The sequence below is a fragment of the Leuresthes tenuis genome, unplaced genomic scaffold, assembly GCF_036924035.1.
Source record: "Leuresthes tenuis unplaced genomic scaffold, fLeuTen1.0.hap1 SCAF_4, whole genome shotgun sequence".
In the NCBI taxonomy this organism is placed as follows: domain Eukaryota; kingdom Metazoa; phylum Chordata; class Actinopteri; order Atheriniformes; family Atherinopsidae; genus Leuresthes; species Leuresthes tenuis.
Genome location: NW_027325358.1, coordinates 4,898,223 through 4,917,669, shown reverse-complemented (window position 1 = coordinate 4,917,669; position 19,447 = coordinate 4,898,223). Strand labels below are relative to the sequence as shown.

General features: G+C 40.3%; 2 protein-coding genes across 5 annotated transcripts in view; one reads left to right on the top strand and one right to left on the bottom strand.

Moving 5' to 3' along the window:
- The window catches only part of ctnnd1 (catenin (cadherin-associated protein), delta 1), a 250,087-nt gene that overhangs the window by 86,815 nt on the left and 143,825 nt on the right, over nt 1-19,447 (bottom strand). The window lies entirely within an intron of this gene.
- On the top strand, nt 1,016-18,659 carry LOC140305370 (high affinity choline transporter 1-like). Of its 4 annotated transcripts, none has more exons than XM_072384223.1 (10): nt 1,016-1,335; nt 5,584-5,653; nt 6,195-6,403; nt 6,507-6,620; nt 8,219-8,374; nt 12,718-12,866; nt 13,793-13,936; nt 14,179-14,332; nt 14,973-15,190; nt 15,686-18,659. In XM_072384223.1, exons 3-10 carry the CDS (start codon nt 6,220-6,222, stop codon nt 16,223-16,225), a joined length of 1,659 nt encoding a protein of 552 aa, XP_072240324.1. In that variant the 5' UTR covers nt 1,016-1,335; nt 5,584-5,653; nt 6,195-6,219; the 3' UTR covers nt 16,226-18,659. The 4 variants fall into 4 exon arrangements, with proteins under 4 accessions (XP_072240324.1, XP_072240323.1, XP_072240325.1 ...); XM_072384224.1 differs by lacking the exon at nt 1,016-1,335 and adding an exon at nt 2,730-4,133; XM_072384222.1 differs by lacking the exon at nt 5,584-5,653.

The following is a 19,447-nucleotide window of genomic DNA, read 5'->3' as shown; positions in this document are numbered from 1 at the left end:
AGAAAAGCAAAACGATGACACTGACTTTTACTGTGGTATTTATTTTCTAACCTCAGAATAGGAGGTTAAAAAGATTAAGCCCAATAAATCCTTTTTCTTTTCATCTGCTTAAAAAAAGAGGATGCGGTTTTTTGTTCCTGTGATCTAAGTTCACATTGAATTCTTAATTAACATGATCTCAGGATTTTTAGGCATTAAATGGTTTGGTTTTTCTTTGCTGATGCCAATGTATTAAAAAAACAGCCAAAAGACATTTAGCTTGAGGCTGTTTTTGACAAATAATGTACTGTAACTCCTGAAAATAAGCACAGCTCTTATTTTCTGTCCAACTTTAATCAAATTTTTGGCTCCATCGTTTCTGCCTGGCTCTTCCCCCATGATTCACTAAATGCTCGAGACACTAAACCATATGGACAGAACATGAAAAGCTTTGTGGAAGTCGTGGGTGAGGAGGCAGTCACTCTTCACCTGCACTCACACATGACCAAACACCAATAAAGCTGAAGAAATGGAAAATAATGAGCAGTCTAGAGAAGGAGATATTGTTCTCCATGTGATCCTGGTGGCATCTTTCACACTGTCTGTACAGTTTTTGTGAAACGCAACAGGTAGGTGGCAGATAGAGGTGCAGTAAATCATCCCAGTTAAAGTGCTAGAAAAGGCAATACGAGACGACGGGGGGGACTCAGTCTACCAACTGGGAAGTAAAGTAAAGAAAAGGGGAAATAAATTAGAGGTTAAAGTGAAAGATGTGCCTGAGCACAGAGATGCGGTGGGACAGAAAATAGGGGGAAGTGTAAATGAGCTGGTCACGTGCAGCTGGAGGTATCAGTCAAAGGCATCCTCATGCATAGCCAAGCTGGAGGGGCTGCCCCTGCATTCTGAGGACAGCTAATTGGCTGCAGACAAGAGCACCGATGCACCAATCGGGTGGCAATAGTGGCAGCTTTCATTTCCTTTGTGCACGTCTGTCCACTCCCACTACTTGAGCTTTAAAATCAAGCGAAAGCTGAGGGTTGATTCCAGAGCCTTCCATCCTCCTCACTGAAGCTGCTTCATGAACTTTGAGCAGCAACTCTGACTCCTCTCCCTCTTCACTGCAGAACACTTTGTTACAGAAAGAAAAACTAATTTAAGATTTACTTTTGACTGAAGTTTAGCCTTTCCTTCATTTTGTTCTTGGACACAATCTCCTGGCGGCCTCTCGCTCCACATCACTGTGGATGAGTTTTGAATGACTCTTTCTCTTCCTGGACCGAATTTATCACCTGTGAGAAAAACCTCTGCCCTCTCTTCACTTCACCACTAAGAACTGACACGTACTCTTTACTCTAGGTATGTATTCATTGAATATGTGCTCAGTTCTTTTTCTTTTTGACACATCCTTTTTGTGAGCGTCCACCTATCTGATTATTTTGTTTGGCCTAAAACTTGTCCAGAGTGTGCGCATGCACAGACTGTTTGCTTGTGAAGCTTATAAAGCCTGTTCATCTGGGGACACACTAAGTGAGAGTGCGTGTCTGTCCTAGAAATAGCTCTGAGGAGCAGTGAAGCCAAAATTTCTCTTGTGGTTTGTTTGACCATGGCAACCTATCTTTGTTGTCAGTATCTTCTCTTTCAGTAATCTTTAAGAAAACTGTAATTTTCCACCACATCTCACAGCATGGAGACTGAGATTGTGGTCAGACTGTTCTGTTTGTTGCATTTAATATTGTAAGACTGATGACTAAATACATGTTTAAAAGTGATGTGTTTTGGATTGAGTTATTAGTTTAAAATATGTAGGTTATAAAGGTTTTCTGTGATTTTGTTTCTCAGTGACAATGTTTGGGTTTGTTTTAATTTGCCATATTTCTCGAAAGTCCTTCCCATGTGTTTTTCATGCTTATGTTTTAAAACTTCTTCACTGTGGATCTGCATTTTCTTTTCCGTCTAATCAGTCAGATCAGCGTCATTTGTCTTAATCAAAGTCATCCTCTCTGAGGTGTGACTCACCCAGCGCCATCATCAAGGCTTTGAATGATCTTAAAAAGGCAACAGCTCGCTTAAAGACAGAGACTGACTTTAACTTGTCCTCTAAGTGGTTATCTTTTTATCATGATAACATCTACTCTTTATCAAATAATTTTGTCAGGTCTTCCACTTTTAACTCGTGCACCTCCTCTACCTTTGATAACATCTCTCTCTGCATTACAAAGCTGGGGGTGGAGATGAAGAGGAGGCAGGCAGCGAGCGCTCAACCAACAGAAGACTCAGTCTGAATGGAAAAGTACTGAGAGTCAGATAGAGTAAATATATGAGTAAACGGTTGTTAGGCAGCTGTTAATCATAGAAAAATGCTGTCCAAATGCCAAGTCGTGCTTCTGCACCTGTATGAATGCGAGCAAAGCAAAGTCTCCTTAAACGGGGAAAGCATTAATTAGTGCAGCATTAATGCTGTGGAGAGGATGTTTATTATTCTCCAAAACAGAATACAGTTTCCTCTTCATCCGTTGCTCCACCACAGCACTGTCTGTCTTCCACCTACAACAGCACTGGCCTTTTTTAGCAGTTTGTCCAGGCACCCACAGTTTTTGTTTGTAGTGCGACTCCCCCAGCAGACAACAGCATAGAACAGTGCACTCTCAATGATAGTGTGATAAAACACAAACAGGATGGGCTTTCTTTTTTAAAAAAAAACCTGATTCTGTAAATGAGTAGGCGCCAGACAAACATAAATGCATGCTTGAACAACAGGGAGAATAGTTTAAGGGCCCTCTTTCAACAGACGCAGCCCTTATATGTGGCGCTCCACATGAGCAAGCTGCCAGCCACACCTTGTGCATCTCAAATTTGTGACAATTCTAAGTTTGTTTAAGGTGATGTGTGACGAAGTAGCTGCTGACAGCTCTAAAACTGAATCCTGATGTGTAACTTTGCAGCCCAGACTCACCAAAAAACTTGTAGTAGAAATGTTTGTCTACAAAACAAAGCAGTGTCTCAAGCAACACGAAAAGAATAATATATAAACCCTTTTCCTGTAAAGTCTTAAACTCTCAATGTGTATTTGTAACATTTAGACCGAACCATTCATGTGTGAAAGCACAGTCGGAAAGCAAGTAATCCTGAGTGGCAAGAAGAAGAAAAGTACAATGACTTTGGAAAACCTTGTGCAGGATAAATAAAAAAAAAACACCAATCTGTTGCATTAGCATCAGTGGATTAGCAACTGCCACCATCCCTTCCATCCTCTTTGTTGGCATTTACAGTACACAGACATGACAGCACGTTGATTCACTGTCAAATTGAAACTCAAGTTGTATTTGAGATGGGAACAAAGTAAACGTATAAGATGCTCAATTTCTGTGTCTTTAATCTAAAACTGCAACATTTTTATGCTGTGGACCAACATAGTTATTTCATGCTCTGTTGGAAAATCCAGTTGAACTACCTCTAAACTTTATTCTCATGGAATGGTGAAGGCCTCTTTTAGGCCCGTGTTGCTTTCACGTGAAGTAAAGATTTTGTATTGAGAAAGATTTCAACCCCACAGTTAAAGACAAAAAATAGACCTCATCGGCATCAACCTTCTTTGTAAAATAATTAATTTACATGACAGCAAAGTTGACTTCCATGTCTATTAGGGCTGATGTTTGGAAACAATTATTCAGATATTCTGAAAATATAAGAAACATCCTGAGTGGACTCTGAGCTTCAGCGCTGCAGCCAGACAGTTTGGAGCACTCTCGAAGGAACGTCTATCATGATTTTGTCAACGGTGTCCGTAACTCTGATGCTCTGAGTGTTGTAACCTAGTGTTTTAATTATTAACCTGTCATTGAGATTACTCTGGAAGCAGATGTGGGAGAAATTTGGCTTGTATTGAATCCAGATCTTCACCATTAGAGAAACTCATATGGAGCATTTCTTGCGTTATGTGACTGATTCAGTTTAAAACTTGGAAATAAGGATTTTTTTCCATTCCTCTTCTTTGTTTGTTGGGTCTCAACCAGAGGCTGGTAACATAAGAACCTCGTTGTCCAACTAAGAACAGGCCAATGATCCACATCGCTGCATGGGTCCTCCTGAATTGCAGGAAAGAGAGTAAACCAGACAAGTATAGCGGGACTCTTCCTCCATAATCTCTGAAGTAGGTCAGTAGTTACATTGATACATGTGTATCCCAAAAGAGGGATCTCAATGTCTCTCACTGGTCTGTGAAATGTCTAGCATACCGTTACAGAGAGGAGATTGGGTGGGTTCACCAAAATAGTCTCTACTATGAAACTCGTAGCTACCTGAAAATGACAGATGGAGCACTGTGGGAAAGTAGAAATGCAAACTAAAATGTTCTAATATACATTACCTATGGATCAAATAAATTCAGGCTGTTAATGTAGCATAAAGCCCTGTGAAAGACAGCTTATGGGTCTCTCAGAAAGTTCTTAATTCTTTTTATGTTTATTTATGGGAGCTTTGTAAGCTGTGTAGCTTTGGGTATTAATAAACTGAGCAGTGATGGCATGACATGAAAGGAAAGTTTAATACTGTCATTAATAACATACTCATATTGTCCCCCACGTTGCAAAGTAGCTCATAACCTAAGCTGTAGGAACACGTTGAGGTAAAGTTCAAACACGTTCATCTTTGAAATTACATCAACAACAGACTTTATTTATAGCCTTTTTGTTTTTTGGCTCAGTTTTCTGCAGTTCAGAGCGATTAGCTGCAATGTGTTCAAGGTCTGTTCGTAATCCTAGCTTTTCTTTTAAACAAATGGTTCGATAGACTTTATACAGTGCAGAATACCGTAATGTTTGTATGTGCGGGCTGTAAAAGTGTGTACGGGCACACATGCATTTAAAGAACTATGGAGAACACAGTCATCTCTGTATGCTATTCAGGTTTTTGTTGACTTTGGCGTTGAGCCACTCCAGCTCCCTCCCATCAGCTCCTCAGCCATTCCTTCTATTCCTTCATGTTCAGGCAGACACACACATTCGCCTCTGACCCATAACTTCAGCTAAATCTTTTCCCAAACATTTCCCTTTTTCATCATAATTCTCCCAAGTGGATACAAATACAAAATTTTATTCTCACTCAAGTTTTATGATTTGAGCCAAAACCTTTTCGTAAAACCAGTGTGGTTTCAGAATGCTTTGACTGAGACCTGTTTTTATTTATGAAAGTGGCTGTTTCTAATATGTTCTGTCTATAATAAAATGTTTTTATAAGAAACTGCTCCCCTGTCAAATAAGTGGACCTGCATGCATGACACATGCTGAGAGAGAGCTTGACTTTGAGAATGAGAAAAATAAACTGTGAAATTGTGATATTCTACATTTAAAGCCCATTCTTAGCTCTTCACATTTCCCAATAAAGTTCAACCAAGTCAGGTTAGCAAAGCTGCTATAAAAGATAAGTTAATTTTCAATGGATCCAGAGGTTTTTTCTTCTTTATCTTTTAGCCTTTTTTTTTTTTAGAAGTTGCCTGTCCACTGCATGATTACAGTATCTGCACACACATTTATATACACACACATATGTACATATTAATGTGGCTTTGAGATGTGTTCACTTGCCGATGTTTGGGGTCCAAACTAGGGCCGCCCAACCACTGAAGACGGGGGACAACATCTGTCCGCCATCTTTGTCAATGCTGCCAAGTATTATGGTGAGACCCCTTTCGACTCTTCATCCCTCACCCCACCTTTGCCTATGTTTTTTTTTTTTTTTCTTCCTCCACCCTACCGTGTCATCTTTTTCTTAACCCATCTACTCTGCCAAGCAAGCAGAGCCAAGTCATCTGAGATGCTGCTACTCCTGTCTTTTTTTTCCACTGTAGCTTTTCATTCACTTTATTTCTGTAAGAACACATCCAGAATTTCTTTTCCACCCCACACAAACTTCTTTTATCTTCATGTAAATCCATCCTGTTTTCTGTTCATTGTTTATCTTTTGCTCTCAATAGCTTTCAGCAGATTATGAATGTAGCATTTCGTCAGAATTACCTTTAGTTTGTACTTGAATTTTTGCAAATTCCTCTCCCCCCTACCGCCTTGCTCTGCAGTCCTGCAAGTATTTGACACACAAATAAAAAATTTATTGTTTTGTATGCATTTTTTTTGTACACCTATGCACACAACATATGATACTGTTTTTTTGTAAATGCATGACTTGAATCCTAATATCTCCTTAATTCTGTCTCTCAACAGGACACGCACACAAAAGTAGTTCAGAATGGTTCTCAATGTACCGGGTCTGGTGGTGATGGCGGGGTTCTATCTGGTAATCTTGGGCACCGGTATCTGGGCCTCCATGCGGTCCAGGAGGAAGGAGAAAAAATGCACAGGAGATGGCATGGAGATAACACTTCTTGCTGGACGCAACATCAACCTACTTGTTGGAATCTTTACTCTTACTGGTGAGGCAGCCACGCATCGTCCAGTCGAAACAACAGAAAAGAGTTGCAAGTGATGACATATAGTTGCTGTTCACCTGTAATAGTTTCACTTTTTTCTCCTCAGCTACTTGGGTGGGTGGAGGTTTCATTCTGGGCATAGCTGAGGCAACATACAACCCAACACTAGGCGCAGTTTGGGCGCTCATGCCTGTGCCTTATGTCTTGACCTTCTTCCTAGGTGAGTAAAATTGACCAACGTGCTAAAACTTCATCGCTCCATCTCTGGTCACCTGTATTTTCGTAGTTTAGTGTGTAAAAGGGAGGAAAATTGTAGTAAAGCAACAGTTAATTGTCACAAGTCTGGCAATAGTGACTTGTTTTCGAGGACATTTATTTTCTCTTTTATTGTAGTGTGTCATGAACCAGTCACAAGTTTTGACACAAATTTTTAAAGTACACTTTTACTTTAACTAAGTTTGGTTAAGTTTAGGCATTGAAACATTCCTGGTTAGAGACAGGATGGCCTCATATTTTTCGCTCTCTCACAACTGTCTCAACAAATTCAATGAAACTCAATAATTCTCAAAAATCCCCTCATAGGTTGTTTGGCTATGACTGGTAATCACTGTGAAAGAATATGTGATCTTTTGAGGTTGTGAGAACAACTGTATGTGGAGTATCAAAATAGTGTCCAATAGGATAATGGTGGCCTGGTACTTAATCAGTACAAAGTATACTCTTGTCTAAACCCAACCAGGAAGTACCAAAGTGACATTGTAACATGCGCTGATGTGTCACTAAGACAACTAGCAAAATCAGGTCAATTAACGTAGCATAGCATTGTAAAAAGAATGTATTCAAGCCCTATCCATTACTGTTTTTAACCTTACCCAAGTAAAGTTATTACATAGACCCAAATGAAGTGATGAGTGTTTTAGTCAGCTGTTGTCCCTGTTTGTTAAACTCTGGTTGAAAGTGCACTAATATGAGTTGTCTTTAACCCGTTTGCAGTCTGTAGGGGTTAGTTCAGAGGACTAAATTAACAGTCTATTTAGGCGTTTTGAACGGAGGACTTGTTGACCAGTTTAGATGATTTAGGAGCATGTTATCGTTGCATTTCAGGGTTAAGATGCAAATATTCCAAGAAGCAGATATTAACTTTTTATCTGGAGACCCAAACCTTTTAACTTTTTAACCAAAGCTTCTTGCCTCGGTTTATAAAAGGTGGTGTTAGAATGAACTTCATTGACTCCAGCCTTCAGCTGAGGTGTAGCTGAGGTGTCCCTTTTCCCTATAGCTCCCAACTGGCTCCACTCACCTATAAAAGTGTCGCTCGTGTTAAAAATAGTTCCAAGAGAAATCCCTTTCGGATTGTAACTTGAGGCAACAGGTGCACAGAGATGAGTTCACCCAGAAACTTAGATAGCTTACCTCTGTATGTGCCAAGCTAACATACTCAGTGGTACGTCTGTAAACATTTGGAACAAGTTAAATCATCAGCACTGTCATGATAGCCTGCATGGTGTGAGAGCGATGGGAAGCGGAAACTTCAGTCTCTGATGAGGAAATATAACATTCCCCGTTCTGTTCTTGTCCATTGTTGACCAAGTGGGTCCATGAACTCAGCTCGGTGTTAATTGTGTTATCTGTACGGAACACTTGTTTTTGCAGTTGTTCTCACACACACACTCTCCCCTTTCACTTCCCCGCATGCCCTCTTCCTTTCCTTCTCAGCTGTGTTTCTCAATGACAGAATTATAGTCATGTCTTGCAGTTTTAGTGCTTCATCGTTTCCACAAAGAAAATTACATCTTGTGCTATGCCTTCCTTCTGCAGGTGGCTTTTTCTTTGCTAAGCCAATGAGGGAGAACAAGTATGTGACAATGATGGACCCATTCCAACAGAAGTATGGGAACGTCCTGAGCAGTGCGCTGATCTTTCCCGCACTCGTGGCCGATGTGCTGTGGGTGGCACGCACACTTGTCAGCCTAGGTAAGTTACCTCACACTGTAAAAGGGTCTTGGCACCATAATGAATGCTCACATGTACTAGTGCAATCACATTCTCATCCACAGATAAGGGTACATAATGTGCACAAACACTAGAGTGGAAAGACAGCTGGCCACGGACAAAGGGTGCTTTTGGCACCTACACAGTCATGTCAGTCATACTGCAGATAATCTAAAAGTAGAAGGTGAAATATTTCAAAATCTGAGGACAATCATAAAAAAAAAACAGCACCTTTATGAGAAAATCTCTTAAAACTATGTATTGGCTTCTCAACATTGTATATTTAGCTGAGCGTGAGCCGCACAACAAGGTAAACAAAGGTACTGTTTTAAACAATCACCCTCTAACCTTTTAAAAAAGGTGTTTTTCAGGTTATCTTTGCTTGAAAAAAGAAGACTAAATGTTGCTAAAATAAAACAGGAAAAAAAAGAAGACAAATAAATACATCAAACAGCAGTAAAATTATTATTACCTGAGAATGTCTGTGGGTTTTCAGAATGGTTTCAAAAAATGTTCTACTCAGATTTAAGGTTAATCCTCACGGGTTTGACCTTTATGCCTGAGATTGTGTCACATTTGCATGTGTTAGGCAGGATTCGCATGCATACATTTTAGTCCCTCTTCTCATTTACTTTAAACAGGGTGACAATTTTCAGGGCTTCTCAGCCAGCAATCCAGGCACCGTTAAAGGTTGTCAGATAGTGGGGTTACGTGAGTGCCATCGGATCGGATTAATGGCTAAATTACAATAAGACTGAGTTATTCAGTTCATGTAGACACCTTAATCTGACAAAAAAACGGATCGGATCGGGTTACTCGCGATTGGATTAAGACCCAGAGACAACTTGATCCAAATATACTCCAAACTAGCATGTAGATGGCAGAAGCACATGGTGGATCGGATTAAGAATTGTGAGCATGCTTGAGATTTTTTCCCGCGATCGTCACCCGGAAGTCGAAGGAGACGATATTACTGTTGTTGTTGCTGCCGTCGGAAAGAAATAAACAACGCGATGGAGAATGCGTTGTTTTGCATCGCGTTTGTGCCATAACCAGCTCATCACAAACTAAATGTAAAGGGACGCAGCTTCATCTCGCTCTGCGTTCGCCATCTTTCTGAATGCCTGACTTTGTTGTTGTTGGTGGTGAAGACGTCAACAGGAAGTGGCTCTATTAGCGATAGTTGAAATGGGTACAGCGCCACCTATCGTACCGGGGTATGACATGCTTTGTGCCAGTGATTCGATTCATTCACCGCCATATATCCAAGGATAATTACCCTCAGATAAGTAGCATAACCCAACTATTATAGCGCTATTACAATGCGTCCCTAAGATTCCTGCCTCAGAGCGCGTCATTCGGCCACTTTCATGTGTCATATTGTTGTTTAAGTTTAAGCTCGGTTAGTAGATCATTTAAAAAGTGAAGGATTAAGGGTTTATTATCTGAAGTGTCGTATATAATTTTTAAACTGAATATACCACCCTGAAAGTGAGACTGTGTAGTTTTAAAATACAAACTGCTATGTGGAATAATACTAATAATACAAGAACTAATTAGTTTTAACCCTCTTACTTCTAAATATTAGTCATCAGACATGCTATGCCTCAATCTTTTGAATTTAGACATATAACTGCGGAATAGCTCCTTGTCTAGTTAGCTTGGAGTGTTTTAAGCAAACCTGTTGGTCTCATATCTTTTTGCTATCTGCAATTTAAATGACTTAAAATGACAAGTTCTTTAACATCTGTAAGAAAAATCTAATTACATAACTGTAATATTTACTGCGCAGAAAGTGAGGCTTAGCTAACGGCCAGTAATACCATAACGTTACAGCTGCTCCCTGCTGAGCTATAAGCTGCTGCTGAAATGATTCAGGAACACACGCTGACTCACTAAAAATAACTGTTGGTGCTGATAAGTAGTACTACACTTGTAGTCTTATATTTGTGGATTATCATTTTTAAGCGCTCAGAGGAAAAGATGGATGATTTTAGGTGTACAGTGGCTCTTTTTCATGTTGCGGTGTTCTTTAAGTGATGATTGCGTAAGAGATGGCGTGTTGTGTAATGCGAGTGTGTGTGCCTGTGTGAGAAAATGTGTGGGTGCATGATGTTTTCCTGTTTGTGCCTTTTAACGCTGTTTTCTTTTCCAGTGTTGTTTGAAAAAGGGGGTTAAACATCGAGCAGCCTGTTGATTGTGAGAGGTGATATATTATTCAAACCAGACTGTTGTGTCATAAGACTTTTTATTCCCCATAGATTATACTGACTGACAAACCTCACATGATAAATCCTGATTTATTTCTTCTAAAAATGTTCAAAGGATTGAAGAAAAGCAGTAGTTTAAGCCTTCCACAAAAGGATTGGTAGGGAGGCGGGAATGTTCCTGTCACTGTTGTCCAAACCTGTTAAACAAACATAGAGTCAGGGGATCCCTTACTTCTAAGAAATAAACAGTCATGCAGACATCCTTGGCATGCATTTGGCATCGCATGCACGCACACAAACAGTTGAGATTCAAGAAAGTGCACTGAGTATTTGACCCTGGGAGACTGTATGTGTAATATAAACTGAGTTTATGATCTGCTTGAGGGCATGTGTGTGTGTTTGTGTGGTGGCTCAGTGCTGGAGAGGATTTAGCATTTAAAACACACTTTCATATGCTATGGCATGGCAGTGAGCTAGCAACAGCTCATAGGCATGGTCGAAAGAAATCAGTGACTGGGCAGAATTTGAAAGGAGCGTATTTGGGTGTTCGTGTGTGCGTCTGTACATGTGCATGAAGTGGGGCAAGAATCTAAAAACAACACGGAGGGTGTCTTAGAAGCCCCTGAACCTCATTCCACCTTCCCTCTTCCTAAATTTAGCACAGAAGAGAACAGCACAGCTCAGCACAGAAAGCTTAAGACACCTACTACTATATCTGGAAAAAATTCAGGAATTATTTATGATGCAGTGATTATGTTACGTCATGCCCCACTGCTATGAGAAATGACCAAACAAACACCTTATTAGAACTGGTTGTGAGGTATCCAAGTCAAGTCCAGATTTAGTTTATATGGATTTTATGCATCTAGTTTAACACCTTGTAGTCAGGCAAGAACATTTGTACAAAAATGACACTCATAACATCAATGCAAAAAGTGAAAAAGCAGGTTTGTTCATGTATGTGAAGATGACCTTTATATTGACCATAAGCCTATACATTTCGTTCAAATATCTGAGGAAAAACTAACCAACGATTGGAACATCCGAGGCACAAATGTCTGTCTATAGATATATAAAAAAAGAGGGAGAGAGATCCCTCAATGGTTTAACTTAAGCTGATACGATTAAAAATAAGTCAGGAAGTTAAGGTGGGGTCACAAGGGGTAACATTTCACTGAAGAAATCGGGGTGAAGGGTCAAACTGAATGGGGCAGGTCTCTGCTTGATGATGCAAAGTTAGTGGGGAAGACAGAAGGTTGAGTTGGGATGTGTTAGGAGGGGTGGGCACAGTGGGGTGAGAAGTCAGCAGGGGGGTGAGTGGGGCTCGATGGTGCCGATCTGATACTTCTCTGTTTAAGGGCATTGTTGTGGTGTGGCTGCAGGCTGCGGCAGGGGGATCCCTGGCAATGTGGGAGAAGAGACGGTGAAGGTAGTGATGTTTTGCTTGCCTTGTTTGAGTAACAAGATGTCTTTTTACTTTTATTATTCACTTGTTTATGTTTCTTTTTTCTTTTTTTTTTTTTTGCACTAGTTACACTATTTGAAGACACTCTTCTTTACCTCCTTTTTTCTTTTTTTAAAAATAAATTGAAATCATCAGTATTAAAATGGTGATAATTCACCCAAGAGGGTGAAAAAGGAATTATTTGGAGTCACAATCAATAAGCTGCTTATGTTATGTGTTTTATCAATGGTTCTGTTATAATTTTGTCTTCATAACTTTTTACGTTGGACTTTGGATGCTTCTTAAAGGTCTAAATAACAGTCACTTAAGCTTAAATGTAACTTTATTTCTATTTTGAAATACGTCAATGTAATTTGTTGCCATTTTGTTGTTAAAATGTGTGTTAATACTGCATTTTAGTAAATGACCAGTATAACAATCATAGCTTCTTATTAAATCTTAAGCATATAAGAGTGGATGCATGTATATTATTGTGTGTGCCTGTGTGAGAGGGAGAAACTGAGACCCTAACAAACAATTTGATTAAACAACGTCTGTAAACATTTGCATGTACCTGTAGCAACAAAAATCTGCACATTAGTTGACTTGCTGTAAGACATTTAGTCTCTGTCTGTGCTCCAGAGCTCCATTTCTCTGCTGTGTTGTTCCAGGTGGAACTATGAGTGTGATCCTGGACCTGCCCTACGTCTACTCCATTATCATCTCCTCAGTGGTGGCCATGGTCTACACACTGCTGGGGGGGCTGTACTCTGTGGCCTACACAGATGTCATCCAGCTTATTCTCATCTTTGTCAGCCTGGTGCGTAAAACATCTACCAACATGTTCAAACAGAGGCAGAACTTTACAGCTCCAGCTCAAATTACTCACACAGCAACAAGAAAAAGAAAGATGTGGATGACAGCATATTGAGGGATAAAATTTCAGTCGAGTCCAAAGGTATCTTCATAACAAAGCTAGCTGATTAAATTACCTGCTAATTTAAAACACATTCAAAATGGATGTCAATAAAAAAAGCAAACAAAGACATTTTAACTCATTAGATCTTTGATGTATTAATAATGCTGCTTGAAGACCTGCTCAGACCAGGATTGTTCACTTCTCTTAGGGAAGGTGGTGCGGTGATTGGACAGGTCTTTCATTACTTATTATCAGTGTTGTTAGTTACTTATTATACTATTGTTAGTGTTGCTCTGCTCAGACTCATGGGAGACGTTTGCTGCCGTTTCCATAGCGATAGCGGCGCGCCAGAGAAATTTGTTATACTTTTTTTTTTCAGCGTGTGTGAGCGTGAGAAGTTGTTGAAATGCATGAGAGCCCTGGATGCTTTTTGGCTGATTACAATTTGACATTTTGCCTAAATACTGACAATGCAGTAAAGATAATTTATTACTTTAAGAGTATATGACACTCACAGTCTACCCCCACACAAGCTTCTGATTGAGCTTCTGATAATATCTCATGTTCCTCATCAGCAAATAGAGTTTTACTGGATGAATTTTCCTTTTAAAGTCTATGAAAACACTATTGCCTAATACAGATATAACAGTATAGAGTAGCAAATGTTTGTTTTTGGCATGACTGAAATGTGCTCAAACATAACATGACAGTCAGATGCTGCACATCACTCAGTAAACACTATTCAGCTGCTGCTCTTTTTTGCCAGATTTCTAAATTAAAACGCCCTCATAATCAGATTAACTGAGTCCTCGTGTTTGTGTATACAGTGGGTGTGTGTTCCTTTCCTGTTGACCAACCCTCACTCTGTGGACATCTCACTGACGGCGTACAATGAGACTTTCCAGGCTCCCTGGGTGGGTACGGTGGAGCTCGATGAGGCCGGCAAGTGGTTTGATGACTTCATGCTGCTGGTGAGTGGAGTCGGGGAGGTTGTTATACAAGTACACACAGTGAGTGCTGAATGTCATCTCATGCCATCACAACATTTCGATTAAATTTAACCCAGCTGTTGAATCGAAGAAGCTTATTTCATTAAGGGAGAAAACAGACAAGCATGATGACACCAGAGCATTTGCAAGACTGTTCCTCTTGTCCTGTATTTCTGAGAAATATCATTCCTGTCATCATGTCTAACCTTGTTTTTTTTTGCCAGGCTCTGGGTGGCTTAGCCTACCAGGCATTCTACCAAAGAATCCTGTCTGCCTCATCTTACACTCAGGCTCAAGTGACCTGCTTCGCTTCTTCAGGCTTCTGCCTGGTGCTGGGTATCCCATCTGTGCTGGTTGGGGCTGTGGCTGCTTCTACAGGTACACCTTCTTAACTTAAAGGGGAACTCCGGTATTTTTAAACCTAGACCTTATTTCTGGTATGAAATACGTTTATCTACTCACCGAGAACAATTTGAAAGTCGGCGTCCTTCGGAAGATATTTAGATTCCTCGAGATCCATATAACGGAGTGAACGGGGCATAGACGATGCAGCCTCTAAATAAGGCATTATCTGTCTTTATTTCACCAATACTTTAAGACAAATGATGAATGAACGCATACTATAGCTCTGTTAGCTCATAGCTGCTGTGTTGTTGTTATTGGCAGCTATCGGGGGGCTTATAGAGGGCTTTCTACACACTCGTCTACTGGGATGACGTCATTGACACACGCTACTGCATAGGCTGCATCGTCTATGCCCCGTTCACTCCGTTATATTGATCTAAATATCTTCCGAAGGACGCCGACTTTCACCAAACTGTTCTCAGTGAGCAGATGAACGTATTTCATACCAGAAATAAGGTCGAGGTTTGAAAATACCGGAGTTCCCCTTTAACGTCTTTGGAAAATTCTGACATAATTTTCTCCTTAAGTATTTTGTCAGCAAGTTTGACTCTATCTCATTAATTCCTGCCGTCCGACGTTCCTAAATCCAAATATTTCTTCTAAATCTTCCCAGACTGGAACTCCACTGCATACGGTTTACCCACCCCGTATGAGAACAATCAGGCAGGATCCATCCTCCCCATCGCTCTACAGTACCTCACACCGGCCTACATCTCAGTCATTGGCATTGGAGCTGTTGCTGCTGCTGTCATGTCCTCCATGGACTCGGCCTTGCTGTCCTCCGCCTCGTTGTTCTCATCAAATATCTACAAGAACATCATCAGGAAGCAGGTTAGAAAATCAATGAAATATGATGTGCCGGATATTTATAAATAAATAAAAAGTTAATGGAAACAAAGCATGTAATGAATGTAATGTCCGTGATGTAACATGGTAAAGAATCTTGTGTGGGTAAACATTAACAAACCAGACTTTGTATAGTTTTACTGTACACTGAAACATCACCAACAACAAATGATTGTACGCCGTTCTGTACATACTGTACTGACAACCCACATATGTCTCATATGAAGCTTTGTTCATTATGTTTTCTCTCTCACAAAAAGCAAAAAACAATGGACCGTTTCACTGTTTCATCCCCTTAAGGAATGCTCCATATAATGAGCCACTTCAGTGCTGGCTCCTATGTACACTGGGATTTCTTTTTAGGGGATATCTTGGCCAAAGAGGCTGTAAGACAGGACAATCGTTACATTCAGACATTGTATAACAAGATGTGATGTGAAATTTGACTTTCCCTTGTTCTGATTCCCTCTACTCCTCTAGGCTTCTGACAATGAGATGCAGTGGGTGATCCGGATCTCGGTGGTGGTGGTGGGTCTTGCCGGCACTGCCCTCACCTTCCTGGACAGCAGCGTCCTGGTATTCTGGCTCGTGGGTGTGGACATGTCCTACACCATCATGTTTCCTCAGCTGGTTTGCGTCCTCTTCTTCAAGGTGTCTAACGGCTACGGAGCCTCTGTAGGCTACATCCTAGGCTTCGTCATGAGGGTGCTGAGTGGCGAGCCTCTCATCGGCCTCCCACCGGCCATCAGGTTCCCCGGCTGCCGACCAGATAAAGAGGGGAAGTTGACCCAGTTCTTTCCCTTCCGCACTACCATTATGGTCACCTCTCTTCTTTCCATTCTGCTTATTTCATGGTTGACATCCATAATTTTCAACAAAGGGCTGCTGTCTGACAAATGGGATGTGTTTGACATCAAACGCAAAGAGAGGCAAACAGCCAGAGCCACGAACATCAAGTTGGACCACACCAGCGAAGAAGCCTCTACAGGCAAGCAGCTTCTGGACACGACTAGCTGCTGAGGAGTTTCCCAAAGAAAGACAGAGAGGATGGGCACTGGCTGAAGACGAATGTCTGTTCGTCTGCGAGGCAAGACTTCATAGAGGGAGAACAGCAGCAAAGGCTTGACATTATGCACAGATTCTGTACAGTAACAGTAAATATATGGTGATTACGTGTACTTATACCGTCATCTATCACCGAAAGCAGTCCACTCAAAAACCCAAGAAGCCATTAGAGTAAATTTCCTTGTAAAAAATCAGGGGAAAAAAGAAAGAAATTGTATACTTGGGTTCATCCTCAAAGTAAAACACCTTGCACAAGCCTCTGTTTTGCTACTTAATAAAGAGCAGGCTTTTGTACATTTAAAAAAATATGACTGTATTTTTGCAGCCTTCATAGCGGTGGGCTTCTTGTTGGCAGACCTGAATTCAGCTCCTACAGCCAACACAGCTGCAGCGACACTTTATAGAAAAAGAACAAACTGATTCATCCCAAAGGAATGATCAGTCCCCCAGAATGGTGACAACGTAATTCAGACAAAACAAGTTTTTCTTTACTGGAGTTTGCTTTCTGTAAGATGCATCAGTGTATCACATGCCCCCTCAGAAACAAGGATGCAGCAAGCCATCTATCACTGTGTCGACCGGCAGGAAACGTGTCCTATAATGAGGCATTGCGATGCAACTGCACTCAGCTGCTCTCTCGTTGTGAACCTATGCAAGTGACTTGCAGCAACACACACGGCTCTTCTTCGCACCTGAACAAAGAAACCCTTTGCAAAGAAAAAATAAAGCGTGCACACACCTTACATGTTCCACGATGCATTTTATTAAAATGTTATCCGATTTCTTCCTCCCCTTTGTTGATCAGTGCGCACTACTTTCAACTCCTGTAACACTTCTTGCCTTTTGCTAGTCACCTACAGATTGTTAGTTTTAAAAGAATCAAAGATTTTACACCAACGTGCAGTGTACGAAAGTGCCTGGCTGTAAAGTCCAAAAATCTGTAAATATATGTAGGCACTTATGTTCACTTACTCAAGATGTGAAGATTTACATGGAAATATTTAGCTGTAGCTCAGATACAGTTCAGCAGACACCAGCAAGTTTAGTTCCAACCACACTTCTATCGTTTGAAACCACGGAGGTACAGATGTCTGAGGAGTCCCACCCTGACTGCTCCACACTCAATGGAAGTGACACAAACACTATTTTTTTTCCATGTAATATTTATGAATATGATCTGTTCTGTTATTAAAAAAGACCAGGGAAAGACTAAACTATCAGTCCATTCCCCTCCGCTGCATTTTGGTCAAATGATACATGAATTTGGCAGTTTTGTGCACAGAGAGTTCACCTGTCTTTCCTCATCTTTCTTCTCCACCTGTTCATGTCAGTTATTTTTGTAATGTATTGTTTTGTTTATCATGTCTGCAGAGCTGTAGTTTACAGTGGGATCATTTTCTTTTTCCTGCAGTTAAAATACTGAGAAGTCACGTTTCCTAACAGTCTAAATCTTTCTCCCTTTTCAATGATTTTTTTTTTTAATGTATTTTTATTTTTTAAATATACTTTGTTGTATTGATCCTGTAGTTGGTTGTTGTGCAAAGATATTTCTGCTAATGTGCGAAAGTCAGAAGGCCCTCCTTCACCATATTATCTACTTTAATATCACTGGAGACTCACTCCTCTATCGGCGGGTCATTGCTGGACGTGGTAACGTGGGTGGTTTTATTGTTGATTTCAAGTATCAAAAAGTTTTTAAAATATGATTCTTAGCTCTATCCAAAGCATACTGAGTGAATGTCAACAAGCTGCGTATCAAAACGGTGTGTGCAGGACACGATGCATGCATCATTTTATGTGTGATTGGGATTTCTACCTGTATTTTACTCTTGTACTGTATATATACACTTTTTATTTTTTATCTAAGTTGAATAGAAAGTAAGAATATTTTAAAGCAAAATAGATTCGCCTTCAGTTTTGCAGAACAATAATGAGGCCGTTCACTTGTGTCTTAACACATGAGCAGAAAAAAAACGTTTTATTTCAACATGCCTGTCCTCAGAAGAACCAGATTATGTCCCCCAACAAGACAGCTAATCATCAGTCATTAGCATGCCGTCCACAATACTGTGAAGGATCATTCATCCCAGATAATGGAAAGTGTGTGCATTTCAAGACTTACTTTCTTGATGAGTCAAACATCATTTGAGAGTACTGGACAGTTGCATTGGTCTTATATCATGCGGTAATGGTGAGTTCTCTATTGTATTTTTTTCCTTAAAAGGGTTACTTGGTTTTATAACATTATGCACGTTGATTGTTATGAACTGTGTTCATTGTATACTGAACCTTTCCGAAAGGCTGTTTTCTCTTGCCAACTTTGTACGCTGAAATGTAAATCCCCATGGGGTGATGTTCTGTCAGAATAAAGGCTGAAACTAAGTTGCGGCATGTTTACTGTCTGAGTCATCTCACTTAAATAAAGCAGCACACTGAAGTGTTCCAAGAAATGTTCGGCTGAATTGTTAAGTTTACCCAAGCTGTAGGTATAACAACTTTACTTTTTATTAGCAGAGATCCTCCTTGGAGCATGCCGGTAGTAAAAACTGCAAACAATGGCTTGAGATTATTAAATATATAGAAGCGAATGCCCAGATTTCACTCTGTGGCCCCCTGGTAATAAAACAGCTCTTTGTTTTATTGGAAACTGGTTTCGCTGGACATTTTCCATGAGATGCATGCCTGCACAAAATGAACAGCTTGTAACAAACACTCTGGTTTGAAGGCCCGAATGTTCTTTACTAAACTAATAGTTAGACTGGAGATGCAATGCAGATATGTGATTCACAGCTTGACCAAGGTGTACCATGCCTAACGCCCAGTAGCAACTGGGATAGGCTCCAGTCCCCTGTGGATCAAAACAAACATATCGCATATTGACTATCTAAAAAAAATTAATTAAGGAGTCAAAAACATCTTTAAACCGGATTTAACTTGCACAGTCATCAGGGTAATAATACATGAAAGCAGTTTCCACAAGTGTGAAAGTGATCTTTTATTAACCTTCTGAATAATAATGCCAAAAATGCTATTTTAGTTATATGGCTGATTAAAGAAGTTACTGCAGACTCAAGGTCTCTATGGTAAGAGGAAAGCACTTTATAACAGAGAGGAGGCCGATTTGGGTAGATGTTTGTAGACTTTATGCACTGGTCTCATTATACAATTTAAGCTCTA

Coding starts and splice junctions, on each gene's coding strand:
- LOC140305370 (XM_072384222.1), top strand. CDS start 6,220: ATGGTTCTCAATGTACCGGGTCTGGTGGTGATGGCGGGGTTCTATCTG. Junction 6,404..6,506: donor TGGAATCTTTACTCTTACTG/GTGAGGCAGCCA, acceptor TTTTCTCCTCAG/CTACTTGGGTGGGTGGAGGT. Junction 6,621..8,218: donor TGTCTTGACCTTCTTCCTAG/GTGAGTAAAATT, acceptor TTCCTTCTGCAG/GTGGCTTTTTCTTTGCTAAG.